Source organism: Saccopteryx leptura, chromosome 1, assembly GCF_036850995.1.
Source record: "Saccopteryx leptura isolate mSacLep1 chromosome 1, mSacLep1_pri_phased_curated, whole genome shotgun sequence".
NCBI classification, from domain to species: Eukaryota; Metazoa; Chordata; class Mammalia; order Chiroptera; family Emballonuridae; genus Saccopteryx; species Saccopteryx leptura.
In genome coordinates this window covers 328,230,353-328,249,049 of record NC_089503.1, presented here as the reverse complement: position 1 = coordinate 328,249,049, position 18,697 = coordinate 328,230,353, and the positions used below count along the sequence as shown (strand labels likewise).

General features: G+C 39.7%; 1 protein-coding gene across 3 annotated transcripts in view; it reads left to right on the top strand.

Moving 5' to 3' along the window:
• Window positions 1-18,697, top strand: part of KLHL32 (kelch like family member 32) — a 241,751-nt gene that overhangs the window by 122,592 nt on the left and 100,462 nt on the right. For all 3 annotated transcript variants that reach the window (XM_066358849.1, XM_066358848.1, XM_066358847.1), the window contains exon 5: window positions 3,070-3,168. In XM_066358849.1, coding sequence (XP_066214946.1) covers window positions 3,070-3,168 — 99 coding nt within the window. The remainder of the gene's footprint in view (window positions 1-3,069; window positions 3,169-18,697) is intronic.

The following is an 18,697-nucleotide window of genomic DNA, read 5'->3' as shown; positions in this document are numbered from 1 at the left end:
GTAACAGCGTAGGATAGGCCATGCCATCAAAGTCTCATAGGTAAATCGTGAGACAAGACACAAACACATAATTAATTTGCAAAAAACACTTGGCTGCATGAAAAAGAAACCTAGTAGTTACCATCAGTTACACATTCACCATAAACAGAAACTGCCTTAAGAGCCATGGTCTGCACTCTGATTGCCTACATAGTATCCATTCCCTCTTTTTTCTTTATACAGAACTCCAATTTGATTTGGGACAATAGTGCATCTAACCATAAAAATTCCTACGTTCTTTTCCATCTCTAGGTAACCACGTGACCTCGACCCGGCACATGAAATGTATCAATAAATGGAAGTCTCTGTGGCAGTGTTTGAAGGAAACCTGTTTTCTGATAAATAATGACAGACTTAGCTGGCACATGGCTTTTGTTTTATTGACTTCTCTTTTCTCTCTGCTTTGAATGCAGATGCAATGGCTAGAGATATGGCAGTTATATTGCTTCTGTGAAACCATAGGCTAAGGTTAGCCAACTAGGAGAATACAAAGAGCCTAATTTGTTTGCATGCCAACCTGCCTAATCCAAATTTTCTGGGGAAAAATAAAACCTTTAATCTGTTTAAGCCATTTTGCTGACACATAGCCATATACAATTGTAGTGGTACATATGCATTTTCTCAGTTCTTAGAACAATCTTTTGAGATAGGTATTATTATTGTCATTATACACATGAGGACACTGAGGCACATAGAACAGTGAGGCACACTGTTTTCCTGATCTCATTAGACCAGCAAGTATAGGTAGGAGTCAGGTTTCGAAGTTAGGCAGGGTGACCTAGAGCCCCTGGGCTTATTTCACTATGGGTCTGTGGTAGTTTGTAGTCCCAGGTGATTAATTCCAGCTAGAATTTTCAGGGAGAGAAGATCTTGTAAAGCTTTGTATATGAAATGGACTTAGAGTTGAGTCTTAAATAATGGGTAGGGTTTTGACATGTAGCTATGGAAGAAGTTAGGTCAAGGGCATTCGGGGTGGAGAAAAAGGTATTAGAACAGTGGCATTAGCATAGGGACCATAAGATTGCAAAATTGGGATTAAGTTTTTAAAAAATAGGTTGAGTTCACATCGTGAAAGTTTCTAAATACAAGGGCAAAAGGTTTGAACTACATGCAAATATTGAGACCTGGTTAATGGAAAACTACTGAATTCCAATCAGTATCACTCAGATAAAGCATTTCAATTGAAATATTCATAAACACTTCTCAAATTATACATTTAGGAAGTAGATTTCATATGTTTTATAATCCTTACTTGATTTATTCTTCTTTCCTAAAAATACACTTAAGGTGTCAGTTGTAGATTTTTGCAGTGCATAATATGGAAAATCTTTTACTTGAAACATCCACGCCACCTTGTGGACAAAAATATCCTCAGTGAAATGGCTTTGAAGCAAAACCAACGTTGGTGCCAGTTTCTCATAGTTAGATCTTATGTTTCCGATTCTGTCTGTAGCAGGCTCTTGAAGAACTTTATGCAAAGGGTTTTATGTGTCTTGAATGTATGGTCATTTAAAAGTTATTTATGCTGTTGTATTTGCTTGATAGTTTATACATTCAAAATTGTGATAATTTTCTATTTACTCTACTATACAGAAAAAAATCCCAAATAAACAAAACACAAAATGTGCTCATTTATTCTGACAAATAGTATTAGGCCACGTTTGCTTTGCAGCTGAAGAGTGTTTATGAAAAGGCTGTGTTCCTGTGTGCATGGCTGTTGTGTTTAGTCAAGACAGTTGTCTAGCTTTAATGTGTTCCGCTCCTTCAGGCCAGTCTCTCCACAAACTCAAAAGTAAGTAATTATTTAAAGTTCCCTGAAGCAAGAAATGAGAAAGATAGCTCTGAATATATATATATATAAGCTACACAATTTTCTGAAGATGCCGACAAACCTTTCGTAAGGCAGGGAAAAAAAGGTCACACTGAGTGAGACTTGTCATGTCATTCGTGTAAAGTGAATTCAGGGAACGAGGCTGCGGGGTTTTCTCCAGCCCTGTTCAGCAGCTCAGGAGCTGGCAACAGCAGGCATGAAGTTGGAGTTAACCAGGAGCAAAAATGAAGAATTGATATCACCAGTATATTTGGGAAGTCTTACTTCTCTGTGATGCCTTTGTGTTATGAAGATGATATTTCTAACTCTTTCATTTGAAATAGAAAGGATTAGAGAACCTGAGATTGAAAAAGAGAAAAACGAAAGCTCATGCTTGAAATGTACTATTATTGGACTTAGAAGTAAAATGAAGTAATATCCACCTCTGGTTTCATATTGCAAGGAGAAATGTAAGCCCCTCGCCCTAAAATGCCTATTAGCCACACTGTTATACTGTTTTGAAATATACTTTGAAAAACCAAAATTTGTTTTTTTTTAAATGTTATGAGATTACATCCATCACAAGTGAATTTTAAGAATATTATCTTGTTCTTTGCAAATGTTTCTATCCTCCTACAAAAATAAGTTGTTAGTGCAGCGCCTTCCACACAGCCAGCTATTGGAGTGAGGGTCACAGCCCATTCATCAGAATGGGAGAAAGGACTTCCTTATTATGGAAGTCAGTTCTTTTTCCATAATTCAGATATAGCACATTAAGCAGCAATTTAAATATAGCAAAACATTTTCATATTAAGCAAGAGAAAGAAAAATACTACATGACCTCACTCATTTGAGGAATCCGATGAACAATGTGAACTGAGCAACGGAACAGAGGCAGAGGTGGGATCAAAGGGACCAGAGGGAAAGCGGTCAGAGGGAAAGTGGAAGAGAAGATGGGATCAGAGAAGGGAAAGAGATTAGTGAAATTATATACACTAACACAGCATTATAGAGAACAGGACAGCAAATCCTGGAGGGAAGGGGGGAAGGCAGTGGGGGGAGGGGGCATGGGGGGCCAAGGGGAATAAGGGTGTAGGGGGAGATATATTTGGTGGGACACCTGTATCTATGTAAACACAAATTAAAATCATAAATAAAGTTTTTAAAAAGCTAGTATTAATTTTTAAGTAACTGATGGTTTTCTTTTTATTGAAACGCAGATTTTGTTGGAGCCGGGCGTGATCCAGGATGTGCTAGCAGCGGGCAGTCACCTGCAGCTGTTGGAGCTTCTCAATTTATGTTCCCACTATCTCATCCAGGTATGTGAGCTGCATCCTGTAACGTGCCCTTCAGTGCCCGTCCTCTGCAGTTACCAGATGTGCCCCAGCACCTGGAGCCCGGGGACAGGTAAAACGGAAGGGGGAAGATGTGGTCTGTGCTGGTAGCATTTCTCCAGGACACAAACCGAGAGGCTCCTAGGACCGGGCTGCGGCTCTCGTGTCCTGCCTCGTGTCCTCCACCCTCCTTGTCCACCCCAGGTCCCCAGTGCCCGTGGGCAGTCGAATAACGGAACAACCCCTCACAGGGTTCACTGCCAGGGTGGAGAGATGGCACTGGGATCGATCTTGATTTGAAGCAGTGTTGTCTGGTTTCCACAATGAAATAATAGATGCACAAAATGTTGGAGGGTCATTTTAAGATTTCAGTAACAGAAGCTAATATATCACAAAGGCATATACAATTAATCACCACATGAACTTCCCAGGCCATACATGCTGGGATATGATAAGTCATCTGTGCGTTCTCCTCAGGTTGCTGGGGTGATCAGGACTGCTCTGTGAGGGGGAGGAGAAACCACCTACTGTGTGTTCACTGACGTTTCACATTCAGCACTCAACAGCTTTGCACATTCTTATAGGTGGAAAGTCAGAGATTCTAAATATACCCAGCTGGCACAAGGTGACATGGCTGGTGAGTGGTAGGCCTTTCTGATCCCAAAGACCCATTTTTCCTTCTTGGATGAAAACCTTTGGGCTCAGTAGGAAGATAGAGGACTTCATAGGTAGAGAGTATGGCCATGAGGCTCTTTGTTTTACAGAATTTAGTATAATTCCCTATATTGGGATCCACCCATTTCCCCCAATTGTATGAATTTTACTTGCATTTATCATATTACAGCATTATAACAACAGTGAAAATACATTAAAAAAATAAGTCCACACAATTTAATTCTACTATCCTTGTGCACATGCCATGAGATTAATAAATAGAAAAATTCTATTTGCTTTCTGCTCAGTAACTTTATTTTGTGCCTAATCTTTTTCTCTAACTCTAAATATGGCCTTTATTGTTGACTTCTGCTACTCGCTAGGTAGTTTCCAAAGCTCTTCCTGCTCTAGCGTCTTGTTTCATCTTGCCAGCAACCCTGGGAAATAGGAACCAGTGCTTCCCAGGGTGATGGAGGGTGGAATGCCAGCCATGTTCAACGGAGGAGCAAGTCAAACACAGTATATGAAAGTGTCATCGTTACCTCAGCACATTTAATCTAATAGTAAATGTTTAAATATCTTATCTTATTTTCCTTTCTTTTCCCCTCAATATTGTTGGATGGTATAGGCAAGCTGTTTTTAATCCCTTTCTGCAAGTAGCAGATGGGAATAACAGAAAGGTTACGTGACTCCAGAGGTGTGTGTTTGACTTGTGAAATTGAACTTCCTTATGTTTAACATTTCTACATCAAATACTGCAACTTGAGCTTTTGGCATCATCACTTCGTCCACTTTCTCCATGACATGTAGAATCAGTGACATCTATGTGTTGACAGAAGTTTGGTTACTGCTCTTTATCAGGATGCATGTTAAAATAATGTGGATATTCAGGTGTGTGTACCTATATCTATAATTTTCTGTACATGAGAATTCCAGGTAAACATTAGAAGTTCATGAATATTTTCCCCATCAGGTGAATTTGTTGAAATACCAAGTGACTGTGTACTTTGGAATTTATTTTTTTTATTTTTTATTGATTTTAATTTATTGTGTTTACATAGATTCTAGTGTTGCCCTGAATGCATTCCCCCTCCCCCGTACTCCCCTCAACATCTCCCTTGCCCCCCTCCCCATAGCTCCCTCCCCCCTTCCCTTCAGGTTTATCCCATCCTATCATCCCCTTTCCCTCTGTCCTTTGGAATTTAATTCTTGCAGTTGATCATTTTGCTGAGGAAAATATGGAGCTTGCACGCACATACATCTTGTGGACACTTCAGTTATTATTAACCTGCTTGGCCAGTGGTGGAAATTCTCACTTTCTTCTCACCAGTGTGTTTTCATTCCGTTCTCTTGTGTAACTTTACTTTTCTGTTTGACTCGTGGTTGTTGCAAGGTATCCAATGTGTGGAAGGAAACTTTGACTATAAGAGAACCCAAACCATGTGATGTAGAAACCTTCATTATGCTAGTATTTTAAAAATATTTACCTTGCCTTTCTGTGGGGATTGTAAAATTACCAGACTAGGTTACTCGGTCTGCTTTTATATTTTGACACAGTCTTATTATAAAAATACCTAATTAATTTTTTTTGTAATTATGGCTCAACTGTGTTTGATTTCACACAGGACCATTTTATTGAGTATATACAAATATTTTCTTTTGTTAGAAATGAAGAATTTTCAGTACTTAAAATGTATGTAGAAATTGGTCCATCAATCAAGGCTAATATGGTCTCCATCCTTGTTTAGTGCTTTGTCCAACTAGGAGATTGTGAAGCCATTCTCTTCACTAAGATGCCTGGTATTGTTTCGTTGTTTTCACCTTACCGGTATCTCTTTGGGATTCGTACAGCGGGTGTGAAGGAACCTCTGCTTCGATACCTTCCGCTTTCCTCCAGGGCTCATTAAAAAGCATGTCCAAGGAGAACCCCTTGATTAGTACTCAAGAACCACCCAACCCCAAGCCTCCCTGAGCCTACTCTGGGCTCCTTTTTCTTGCTCGTCTCCTGGAAGGCTGCTGAGGTCAGGGACCCTGAACTACAGAAGCATCTCCTCTGTGTCAGTGAGGACAGCCATTGATGTCGCCTCCCAGGCTCATAAGGCTTCGCCTTATTCGTCTTTAGCCCCTAGGCCCTCTTTGGGAAGAGCCTATCATTGGGCTCTTCTACAGGTTTTCAGTACATGCTGTTGGGATAAATGGGGAGCCCAGTGGTGAAACTGATGCTAATTGATGGGAGTTGGGGGGGGGGGCACAGTAGCTACAGTGGCTCCTCATCCATCCCCAGGGAAGGAATTTGCAAACAGCCCTCAAGTTTGTATCCTCTCTCACCCACTTCGCAGTGGAATTTCACAGGACTGTCCTGTGCAGACTGTCCTGTTCGTCTATTATTGATGAGCAGCAGGATGTGGCTGGCTTTTGTCTGCTCTGAGATCCAGTCCCACACAAAATGCGAATGCTTTGTCCCCTTTCCTCCTCCTGCTCCTCTTCCTTGTGCATTGTGCTCTTTTCAAAATTTTAATCAGAAACATGCACCAATTCATTGAAGAGCAATTATTGTCGTTAAAATGGGCCCGGTAACACGCGTGAGTCACCTTGCTTTTCAGAGTACATGTTTCCATGGGCCGTTCACTGTTTCCAGTTCGTTAAAGGAGTTGCTGCAGACCATCTCAGGAGTTGGGATACCGATGCAGAGATTTCAGTGTGGACCCTGGTTTACTGAATCCCTCAGGTAAACCTCACAAACTTTCTGAATCCAGACTGTTTCCCAAACTCCTGATTTTTTTTTTCCTAGCCCGTTTTTTATTAGCTACTGAACATTTCCATCTATATATCACCAGGGTGGTTTGAAATTAACATGAGAGAACCTGCCCTTTTCTTTAGTGATGGTCCCATCTGTCCACTAGTTGTCCGGAAATTTAGACAGGCTCCTTCATCACCACCATATCCAATCAGCTACCAAGTTGGGTGGATTCTACCTTCCAGATATCTCTCAGACCTGATCCTTGACTCAATTGCTAATGGGCTTCTCTTTCTTCAGACTCTCACCATTGTGGGTTGTAGGCCATGATGAGTTCATAATCTCCTCCTGTGGGATCTGCTTGTGTCTAGCCTCTGTCTATGCCAAACCATATTCCCCAGAGCCATCGTCATCTTTCCCAAGGAAGGGCACCAGCAGTTAGAGAGGGCCTGTTCATCCTCAGTGTCTTGCTTAAGGATCTCCGTTTTTCCTCTCTGAAGTAATCCCTTCGGGCAGGCGAGTGCTGCTTTCTTTTTACAAATGGAAAAACTGAAATTCAAAGCTAGGATGTTGATCCAGTTGGAAACCTCCACTAGCTTTCCTGAACACGGTTCCAACTCATCCTTTCACCTACAAAAATCTTCGGCCTCTTCTCCAAGGCCAGACCTATTTCTCTCCGTCACTTATGCTTTTCGTAGCCTGCTATGTTCTGGACCCTCGGGCCTTCTTTTCATGTTGATGCTTCTCCTTAGGGGAGAAGGCTGGGTCATGAAGATCCTCTGTGGCAGGCAGAGCCTTCCAGTCATCTGTCTCCCTGAGATTGTACCAAGGAACAGGGGTAGGGGAACACCACACACACACACACACACACACACACACACACACACACACGCCCTCTCTCTCACCTCTGCTGCTGCAAAATGTGCCAAGATTGGGGTACTGACCACTGGGCTTGGTGTTGTATTCCCCGAAGGTGATGCATTGGGAGATACATGATTTGCTGAAAAGGTCTGTTTTTGTAGTTAGCTGGGAAAAAATAGTTTGTACATTTTGTACCACCTCCCCCAAACAGCAAATAATACATTCTGTTGTTTGATTATCAAGTGTTCTTTTTGTTCACCAAATATCAGCCTTTATAATGATATGCAATTTAAATATATTGATAAGAAAGGACCCTTCCAGTAGACTGTCCAAATAAGGCCACCAGAGAGATGAATCAACTCCTCTTGATAGGGATATCCTTGTAGTATCCATTCCTGGCAGCAGGTGGCAGTGTGAATCCACCAGAATTCAGTAGTTAATTTAAAGCAAAAATCAGAAAAAATGAAAAGAAAAATTATTTATTTTGCTACGTATTAGTCTTCTGACCTAATCAGTAAAAAAGTCATTATTCACACCACATGGGCAATATGCATTGTAATTTTTAACAAATAATAAGAAACTGTTAATGTGTTCACAGGAAATACAGTTTTGTCTTGGGCTGCTGTGGTCATTTATCACTGCACTTTGTGAAATCACTCATTTGTTCTAATTTGAATGTAAATGACTCTAAGGTTTTACAAATAAGGTGACAGACTCACATAAATGTAATTGCAGGGTTCATCTCCCTCTTTTTATATATCACTCATTAGGTTATGAATTAAATACATCGTATTAAACCAGGGGCATGTCCAATGATGATATTGTAATGGCAAATTACTCGATGCTATTAGAGGTGTATTTTTTATTCATGGACATTAATTTGTCATTAAGCAGCATTAGTTTAGCACTTTTATGTGGAAGACGTGACCTGAAAGAGGAGACGTGTTGCGGGATGCGAGAGGCAAGGGACCCAAGTGCTCTAGGTGGAGCGTTTTGTCACCGTAAGGAAAACAGAGAAGGACTTGTTTCTTTTTTCCCATTTGTTTTGTTCTCTGCTTTTACAAGCATAAAAGATCATTCCCACAGATTGAAGGCGTTGTTCTGTTTACAGTGTGCAGGTTTGAATCATCAAGTAAAGCAAAGGAAAATTCTTCCTATTAATCATCCAGAAGCCAGGAGCACAGAGGGAACAGGAGGGAGGAAGTGCTTTCTGCCCCAGATCCCCCTCCTCTGTGACTGAGGCTTATTAGTCATCCCTCGTCTTCATTTAGGTTGACACTAAATAGGCTACCATGAGAACGACTCATTTTGTCTATTAAGTAAAGGTAAAAAGGTTTTAAGAATGTTATTCTCTCATGAGTATAGTAGGAAGAACTTTAGATAGTTAGTTCTTTTTTTTGCATAGATGGTGATTTTACTGATGTTTTAATAAGGAAATATGTTTTCCACTTTGAACTTTGAGAAGCAAGGAACACTAGAACTTATAAGAACACTAATCTCATCCTGAGGGCCCCATCCTCATGAGTTTATCTAAGCCTGTTTATCTACCAAAGATCACATCTTCGAACACTGTCTCACTGTGCGTTAGGACTTGAACGTAGGAATTTGGGGGAGCACAGTGCAGTCCGTGGCAGTATGTTAGGAGAGAACTAATGGTATATCCACTCAGTAATTTTTTCTTTTTAAATGTTGAAATTTTATATTATGGAAGGAAAAATTTACAGGATGGGGCAAAAGTAGGTCTACAATTGTTCCTATGGAAAATAATACAACAACTAATAAATAATACAAGAATAAACTCTGTGTTTCCCATACTCACAATTGTAAACCTACTTTTGCCCCACCTTGTAATAATATGTCAATCTTCCATTAGCTTTACCTATTGATTTCCTTTTTATGATCAATTTAACCAATATTTACTGACTATTATGTACGTGAAAGACACTGTGCTAACTTTTTGGAATGTAAAGATGGATAAGACGTTTACTGCCTTTGAGCATTTTAAATTTTAGGGCAGAGAGAAAATATGGAGTCAAATAATTTTAGTAAAGTGTACTAATGATTATAATAAAGGGATATAATATTATATAAGGGAACCCAAGTCAGTATGAGTGTGTGTGCTTTTCTCCTGGGGTACATACCTGAACTGAACTTTGAACCTCATATTGGTCACTGATTCAGAGCATATACACACCCAGGAGGCAACTAGCCCAGCTCTGCAAGGTGTTTCCACATTCCTAAAGTCACACTGCATAGTGAAAAGGCTGTTCTACCCTTATATTAGGCCACCTACTTCAGGGTAATAGAGAACAGAAGGAAACCAGTGGACTTCACAGACATGAGCCGAATGTCACACATTGTTTTGCTGTAAAATTATTTTCTTGATAAGAAGCAATGTTACGTGGCTTATAAAAATGTTATGTGGTTATGAAAGAAGGTATTTTATAACTCCATGGATGGTGAGTTTGGCAGAATTACTGTGGGCAGGGATAACAAACCTCTAACCTGTCTATTCCAGAGAGAAGACGTTTCCACCTCTCCACTGACGGAAATGTGCTCAGCCTGCCATCTGGCACCATGCTGAGGACTCAGAGTTGATCTCTGTTGGGAGTGCAGGCACCCAGCAGCAGCCGTAGGCGCATCAGCCTTAGTGAATGGAATTCCTTGTTGCTGAGCCTGCACCTCAGTTTGTTCTTGTTGTCACAGCCACTCTGTCAAGGCCATGGCTGTCTGACATTCACAAGGCTGATTTTCTAGTTCTTATTTGATGAACTTGCCCTTTGGAAAGCATTCCCATGTAACACAACTATATTCACACTCTGTGTCCATTGGAGAGGTCTAACCACATGTCTCCTCCCCAGACTTTCTTGTTATCAATTTTCCAGTAGTACTCCTTCCAAATCTTTGACCGTCTAGCTCAGGGGTTGGGAAACTTTTTGGCTGAGAGAGCCATGAACGCCACATATTTTAAAATGTAATTCTGTGAGAGCCATGCAACGACCCGTGTACGTTACACATTATCCAATAAAAATTTGGTGTTGTCCCGGAGGACAGCTGTGATTGGCTCCAGCCACCGGCAACCATGAACATGAGCGTTAGGAAATGAATGGATTGTAATACATGAGAATGTTTTATATTTTTAACATTTTTTTTTTATTAGAGATTTGTCTGTGAGCTAGATGCAGCCATCAAAAGAGCCACATCTGGCTCGCGAGCCATAGGTTCCTGACCCCTGGTCTAGCTAAACTGACAGCCAGGATTAACAGTATCTTTGGCCCTATTTCCTTCTGGGGAAAATGAACAACTAGATGCTTTGCTTGAAGTTCTCCCTGCTGGGAGGATTTCCCTCGACCCCTACCCTTCAGGACATCCTGTGTGGGGCTGTGGGGCTCCACGTGCCCATTTTGGGGTGGTGCCAGCATATTCTGCACAGCCTTCTATGCACCAGGCATGAGCTTTTCTTCCCTAAGTCAAGTGGTCATAGGAGGCTCTTCCTGAGGCCACAGATGTATGACAAGAGAGGACAGAATGTAGCCGAGTAGGAGCTATGTAAATCCAAGCCACTTACTCATGTAACTTGTACTTTCAGAATCTTCAGTCTAATCTAACATTTGTCACTTCAAGTTGATGGTGGAGAGCTGCAACGCGGGCCCAATTTTATGACTCAGTGGGTCAAACAATATCCAGTTCATAATGAAGAGTAAGGAAGGAAAGAGGGGGAATGGGGCAAAAATAGAATTAAGAAGACTAAAGGGTTTTTTTTAAACATATCTTCATCAGATATTTGAGGATTCTGTTGATAAATTGAAACCAACAAATGCTCATAAAATAAGCAATAAAATATGTTTCTTGTCTCTTTTTCTCTTTTTTAATTTTTAAATTTTATTTAGAAAATTAACAGGGTGACATTGATCAATAAGAGTACATAGGTTTCAGGTGAACATTTCTATAGCATTTGAACTGTTGATTATGTTGTATACCCCTCATCCAAAGTCAAGTCATTTTCTGTCACCTTATATTTGTCCCTCTTTACATGCTTCCCTTATCCTCTGCCCCCTCCTCATTCTCTCAAGTCCCTTTCCCCCTCCCCCACGTTCCCTTCCCCCTGGTAACCACTTCACTTTTATCTATGTCCATAAGTTTCAGTTTTATATCCCACCTATGTATGGAATCATATAGTTCTTAGTTTTTTCTGATTTACTTATTTCACTCAGTATAATGTTCTCAAGGTCCATCCATGTCGTTGTAAATGTCACTATGTCATCATTTCTTATGCTGAGTAGTATTTCATTGTACATATGTACCACATCTTCTTTATCCAATCCTCTATGGAGGGACACTTTAGTTGTTTCCATGTCTTGGCCACTGTAAATAATGCTGCGATGAACATGGGGCTGCATGTGACTTTACATACCAATGTTTTCAAGTTTCTGGGGTAGATACCCAGTAGAGAGATTGCTGGGTCATATGGTAGTTCTATTCTTACATTTTAGAGGAACCACCATACTTTCTTCCATAATGATTGTACTAATTTGCATTCCCACCAGCAGTAAATGAGGTTTCCTTTTTCTCACAGCCTCTCCAATGCTTGTTATTACCTCTCTTGTTGATAATAGCCATTCTAACTGGTGTGAGGTGGTATCTCATTGTAGTTTTGATTTGCATTTCTTGAATAGCTAGTGAAGATGAGTATCTTTTCATATACCTGTTGGCCATTTGTATGTCCTCTTGGGAGAAGTGTCTGTTCAGGTCCTCTCCCCATTGTTTTCTTTTTGTTTTTTTTCTGAAGTGAGAAGAGGAGAGGCAGAGAAACAGACTCCCGCATGAGCCTGACTGGGATCCACCAGGCAAGCCCACTAGTGGGTGATGGTCTGCCCATCTGGGCTGTTGCTTTGTTGCAACTGGAGCCATTCCAGTGCTTGAAGCAGAGGCCATGGAGCCATCCTCAGTGCCCGGGCCAACTTTGCTCCAATGGAGCCTTGGCTGCGGGAGGGGAAAAGAGAGACAGAGAGGAAGGAGAGGGGGAGGGGTGGAGAAGCAGATGGGCACTTCTCCTGTGTGCCCTGGCTGGGAATCGAACCCGGGACTTCCACATGCCAGGCCAATACTCTACCACTGAACCAACCGGCCAGGGCCCCTCTCCTCATTTTTTAATTGGATTGTTTGCTTGTTTATTGCTGAGCTTTGTGAGTTGTTTATATATTTTGGATATTAAACCATTATTGGAGCTCTTGTTTGCAAATATCATCTCCCATTTAGTTGGCTGTTTGTTTTGTTTTCAGTTTCTTTTGCTGTGCAGAGGTTTTTAGTTTGATACAGTCCCATTCATTCATTTTTGCCTTTATTTCCCTTGCCTTTGGGGTCAAATTCCTAAATTGTTCTCTATGGCAAAGGTCCATTAGCTTAGTACTTGTATTTTCTTCTATGTAATTTAGAGTTTCAGGTCTAATATTTAGGTCATTGATCCATCTTAAATTAATTTTTGTGCAGGAGGACAAACTGTAGTCGTTTTATTCTTTTGCATGTGGTTTTCCCATTTTCCCAGCACCATTTGTTGAAGAGGCTTTCTTTTCTCCATTGTGTGTTTTTGGCTCCTTTGTCAAAGATGATTTGTCTATATATATCATATGTGGTTTTATTTCTGGGCTCCTGATTCTGTTCCATTGGTCTGTATGTCTGTTCTTTTGCCAGTACCATGCTGTTTTGATTATCGTGGCTCTACAATATAATTTGAAGTCAGGTAGTGTGATACCTCTGGCTTCATTCTTTTTCCTCAGAATTGATTCGGCTATTTGAGGTTTTCTGTGGTTCCATACAACCTGATATTTTTTTGTTCTATTTCTTTAAAGAATGACATTGGAATTTTGATGGGTACTGCATTAAATTTGTATATTGTTTTGGGTAATATGGCCATTTTAACAGTGTTGATTCTTCCAATCTATGAACATAAAATATTTTTCCATTTCATTGTCTTTTTCAATTTCTTTCAATAATGTTTTGCAGTATTCAGTCTATAGGTCCTTCACATTCTTTGTTAAGTTTATTCCTAAGTACTTTTTTTTTTTGTTGCAATTGTAAAAGGAATTGTTTTGTTTCTTTTTTGTTCATTTTTTGAAGTTTCATTGTTGGCATGTAGAAGAGCAGTAGACTTTTGTATATTGATTTTGGATCTTGCTACTTTACTATATTGGTTTATTATTGCTAATAGTTATTTTGGTGAAGTCTTTGTGGTTTTCTATGTATAGGATCATGTCATCTGCAAAAAGTGATACTTTTACTTCTTCTTTCTTGATATGAATACCTTTTATTTCTTTCTCCGCCTGATTGCTCTGGCTGAAACTTCCAGAACTATGTTGAACAAAAATGGAGAGAGTGGGCAGCCTTGTCTCATTCCGAATTTTAGAGGAAAAGCCTTCATTTTTCCACCATTTAGTATGATATTAGCTGATGGTTTGTCATATATGGCCTTTATTATGTTGAGGTATTTTCCTTCTATTCTGATTTTATTGAGCGTTTTAAATATAAAGGGATAGTGTATCTTGTCGAATGCCCTTTCTGCATCTATTGATAGGCTCATATGGTTTCGGTTCTTTTTTGTTGTTGATGTGGTATATTACATTGATCGATTTCTGTATGTTGAACCATCCTTTTGCTCCTGGAATGAATCCCATTTGATTGTGATATATTAGTTTTGTAATGTGTTGTATTCGATATGCTAGTATTTTGTTTAGGATTTTTGCATCTGTATTCATTAGAGATATTGGTCTCTAGGTGTGTGTGTGTGTGTGTGTGTGTGTGTGTGTGTGTGTGTGTGTGTGTGTGTGTGTTGTTCTTGCCAGGTTTTGGTACTACAGATCTTTATCCTTTCCCCTTTTATGTTATTGTTGTCACAGATTATTCTTGTTTTATTGTTGGAGCTCTTACTTATAGTTTTGATTTGTTTTGTTCTTTGTATCTGGTCGAATAACTGCTGTGAGTATTTTCTGCAGTGGAGGTTTTCTGGTGTTAAATATTCTCAGCTTCTCTATGTCTGTAAAAGTTCTTTATTTCTCCTTTATATTTGAAAGGTTAACTTTGATGGATATGGTATCCTTGGCTAGTATGTACTGTCTTTCCGTACTTTGAATGTTTGGGTCTACTCCCTTCAAGCTTGTAGAGTTTCTGCTGAGAAGTCTGATGATAACCTAATGGGCTTTCCTTTACATGTTATGGTCTTCTTTCCTCTAGCTGCCTTGAGGATTCTTTCTTTGTCATTGATTTTTGAAAATTTTATTAAATGTGCCTTGGAGTAGATCTGTTGAGGTTGCAGTAACTGAGCGTTCTGTTTGCTTCTTCGATGTAGGGCTCTACCTGTTTCCATAGGTTTGGGAAATTCTCATCAATTATTTGTTTGAATAGGCTTTCCATTTCTTTCTACCTCTTTTTTTTTTATATACCCAGTATTCTTATATTGCTCTTTCTGATGGACTCAGACAATTCTGTAGAGCTCTCTCAGTTTTTTTAATTCGCGAGTCTCTCTCCTCTTCTCTCTGTAGCATCACTAGTTGCCTATCTTTGATGTCACTGATTCTTTCTTCTATCTGGCTTTTTCTTTTAGCTAAACTTGCTACCTCAGTCTTCAATTCATGTACTGAGTTCTTTATCTCTGTTTTAAAGTTCCAGTCTCCTTCGTGAGGTGTTCATTTTGTTCATTAATCTTTTTTCTGAACTCACTAAGTTGCCTATTGGTGTCTTTTTTGCATCTCGTTGAGTATTTTCAGAACTTCAATTTTGAATTCTCTATCATTTAACTCCAAGATTTCATGTGATTGAGATTTTTTTTTTTTAATTTTTTTTTTCTTTCTGAAGCTGGAAACGGGGAGATACAGTCAGACAGACTCCCGCATGCGCCCGACCGGGATCCACCCAGCACGCCCACCAGGGGCGATGCTCTGCCCCTCCGGGGCGTCGCTCTGCCGCGACCAGAGCCACTCTAGCGCCTGGGGCAGAGGCCAAGGAGCCATCCCCAGCGCCCAGGCCATCTTTGCTCCAATGGCGCCTTGGCTGCGGGAGGGGAAGAGAGAGACAGAGAGGAAGGAGGGGGTGGGGTGGAGAAGCAAATGGGCGCTTCTCCTATGTGCCCTGGCCGGGAATCGAACCTGGTTCCCCTGCACGCCAGGCCGACGCTCTACCACTGAGCCAACCGGCCAGGGCCTCATGCGATTGAGATTTTTTGTGTGTGTGGAGAATTTTCATTTTCTTTCTGAACTATGTCTCTGTGTAGCCATGGTTTTGATTTTCTTCTTCCTTGATGGCATTTGAGAGTGGTAATGTTAAGAACCCTAACAAAAAAAGAAACTAAAAAATTGAAAAATTATAAATAAATACAATAAAAAATATTAAAGTTTTAAAAATAGTGATAAATAATGAAGAAAAACCACAGGAAAAAATCAAAAGCAAAGAAAAATGTCAAACAACAAGCACCCACAAAAAAAGAATAAAAATTTAGAAATATAAAAAAATGAAATTCAAAAATGAAAAAGAAAGAAGAATAAGAAGGAAAGAAAGGAAAAAACGGGGAATAAAAGAGGAAAAATAAGTTTTGGTTTGGAGAGCTTTCTTCCATAGGTGTCACTGTTTTAGAACTTTTAGCTCTGAGAAGTTCCTGGGCTGTCCACTGAGATGTTGCTGTCGAAATGATGTAGGCAAGGCCACTGTCACGTTGGTGGGTGGAGAGTTTTGTGAGGGCTTTTATGGCTCTAATAATGATGATCTCAGGCTTCCGGTTACTCCTTCCCATGTCTCAACAGACCTGGGACCGGAGGTGTTGCTCCTCTGTTCTTCAGGGGAGAGAGTGGCTCTGGAGAGCTAGCTGTGAGGTTTGTCTCTGCCACACTCCTTAAGGCAAGGTGGGGAGGCAGGATTTGGGAGGCTGGGGGCCCCAACTTAGTTTTCTCTGTCTCTGTTGAGTGTGGGCTGCAGGCAGACTATGGGAACACTGGCTCTGCCCCTACACTCTGGTTGGTTTGGTTTATCTCCTCCTCTGCTCCTTTATGTCTCCACTTTTCCCAGCTGAGGAGACCCAGTCACTGCAAGTTCCCCTCTCCATACCCCTCAGACAAATCCAGAGAGCAAGAGCTTCCCTCCTCCCTGTAGTCCAGCAGAGAAAAAAAACAAAACAGTCACTCCAGGTTTGTCTCCTCTCCTCCCCAGAGCCCACCGTGATTGCATTTTATCTTCTGTTCCCCTTTTCACCCCATCCCACCTTAAGTCTATTTGGTGCAAGGATCTTTCATGTGCACCTGCAAACAGCTAGGGTTCCTTCACTGCATTATAGTCGTTCAATTAGTTGAAATTTCAAGAAGAGAGATCAGGAGTTTCTCTCACGCCACCATTACTCTGACATCCCACCTCAGATAAAATCCTTGCCTTTCAATCTCATAGATTTTACCTCAGAAACTGTAGCCCTTATATGTTTTTTGCATTTCAGGGTTTTTTTTTTTTACCTTTACCACAAACTACAATACAAAATAAAGTTTCTCTATATTTGTCTTAAAATCCTATATACAAACTTTAATTGGAGATTCTATCTAAAATACAGATTTGGCCATGACACTCCCCAGATAAAATACTTTAATGTCTCCCAGTGTTATTTGTTCAGCAAATATTTATAGTGAGAGAAGATACCACATGCCAGGTGCTGTGCCAGGCAGTGGGATGCAGTGGTGAGCCAGACAGCCAAAGTCCCTGCTTTTGTGGAACTTATAATGTAGGATAAGGTGGGCTGGGTAGCACCCCAGGAAATAAGTGAGCAGACTGCAGTTCCCAGGGCCCATTCTAGACCAATGACACAGCTACCATAAACTGGGAGGAAAAAGAGTTGTGCTTCTTGACCCCACTTTTTTCAGCATCTGATTAACAGGTTCGATGGAGAAAAGAATACCCACAAGTCTGTGAATGATATAGAGCTGGCAGAAATAGTTCATGCCCTGATCTGGTGTACTCCTGTCCAGTCTTAGGTATCACCTGTGAGCTTTAAAGTGCCCTAATCAAGCAAGTCAAAGTCTTTGGGGGAGGGGCTGATACTTGCATCCCCACAATCCCTTTATATTTCCCCCCAATTTATTTAAGCCAAAACACCAAAACAAAACAAGAACTTTCCATTCATTTCTCCTGCCTCCACCCCACCTCTGTGATATATCTCTATATACTATATATATATATATATATATATAATATATATATATATATACACATAAGTATAGATATATCACAATTTCTTTATCCATTCATCTATGAATAAATACTTAGATGGTTTCCATATCTTGGCTGTTGTCAGTAATAATGCAATGAATACGGAAGTGCATATATCTTTTTGAATTAGTGTTTTCATTTTCTTCAAATAAATACCCTGAAGTGGAATTGTTGGATCATATGATAGTTCTGTTTTTAACTTTGAGAAACCTCTATACTGTTTTGCCTAGTAGTTACACCCTTTGACATCCCCACCAACAGTGCACAATTCATTTTTTTTAATTGAAAATACTTTCTATGGGCATTGTGTTGGCACTGAGGATCTTGCATATTTTATGGTATTATGCTATAATAGATTATCATTTTTAACTAAGTAATACTACAATGACTTATAGGAGGTTAGCTCATCCAAACAATGTATTATTATCATTTTAATTTTTAAATTAACAGTATTTCCTAAATACAAAATATTTAGTTGGTGTTCCAAATGGAATAATTTATTCACAAGATTGAGAATTTATAACTCATGCTCATTTTTCTCCAACACTGAGCTGTTTTTTTCCACATTAGATAAGACTGATGATTGTACCAACATATATATTTAAAACAACTCTAATCAAATACACTAACCATGAACTGTTTCATAGTTCAATAGAGCCGATACTCATATTTGAAGAAAGTTAAAGTACAAAGTTTTAAAAATATACTGCTAACAAAAATTAGGGAATATTTCAAAATGAATATGAAGCTATAAAATATCCCTTAAGTTTTGTGAGCAGTATATATTACAAATTGTTTCATCTTTTGGAAATATTCTTTAATCAGTGAAAATGATCAGAAATGTTTGAAATGTATCAGCCCTACTAAATTATAGCCAACTACTAATTATTTGTTCTAATCAAGAGTGTTTGCTATCTGGCATGTGTAATCCGGAATATCTTATTTGCCAAATACCATTAATATTAAAATTTGCCTGTGAAATATATTATAAAATCTTTTAGTAGCCATTTTAGGATCCCAATTAACTTT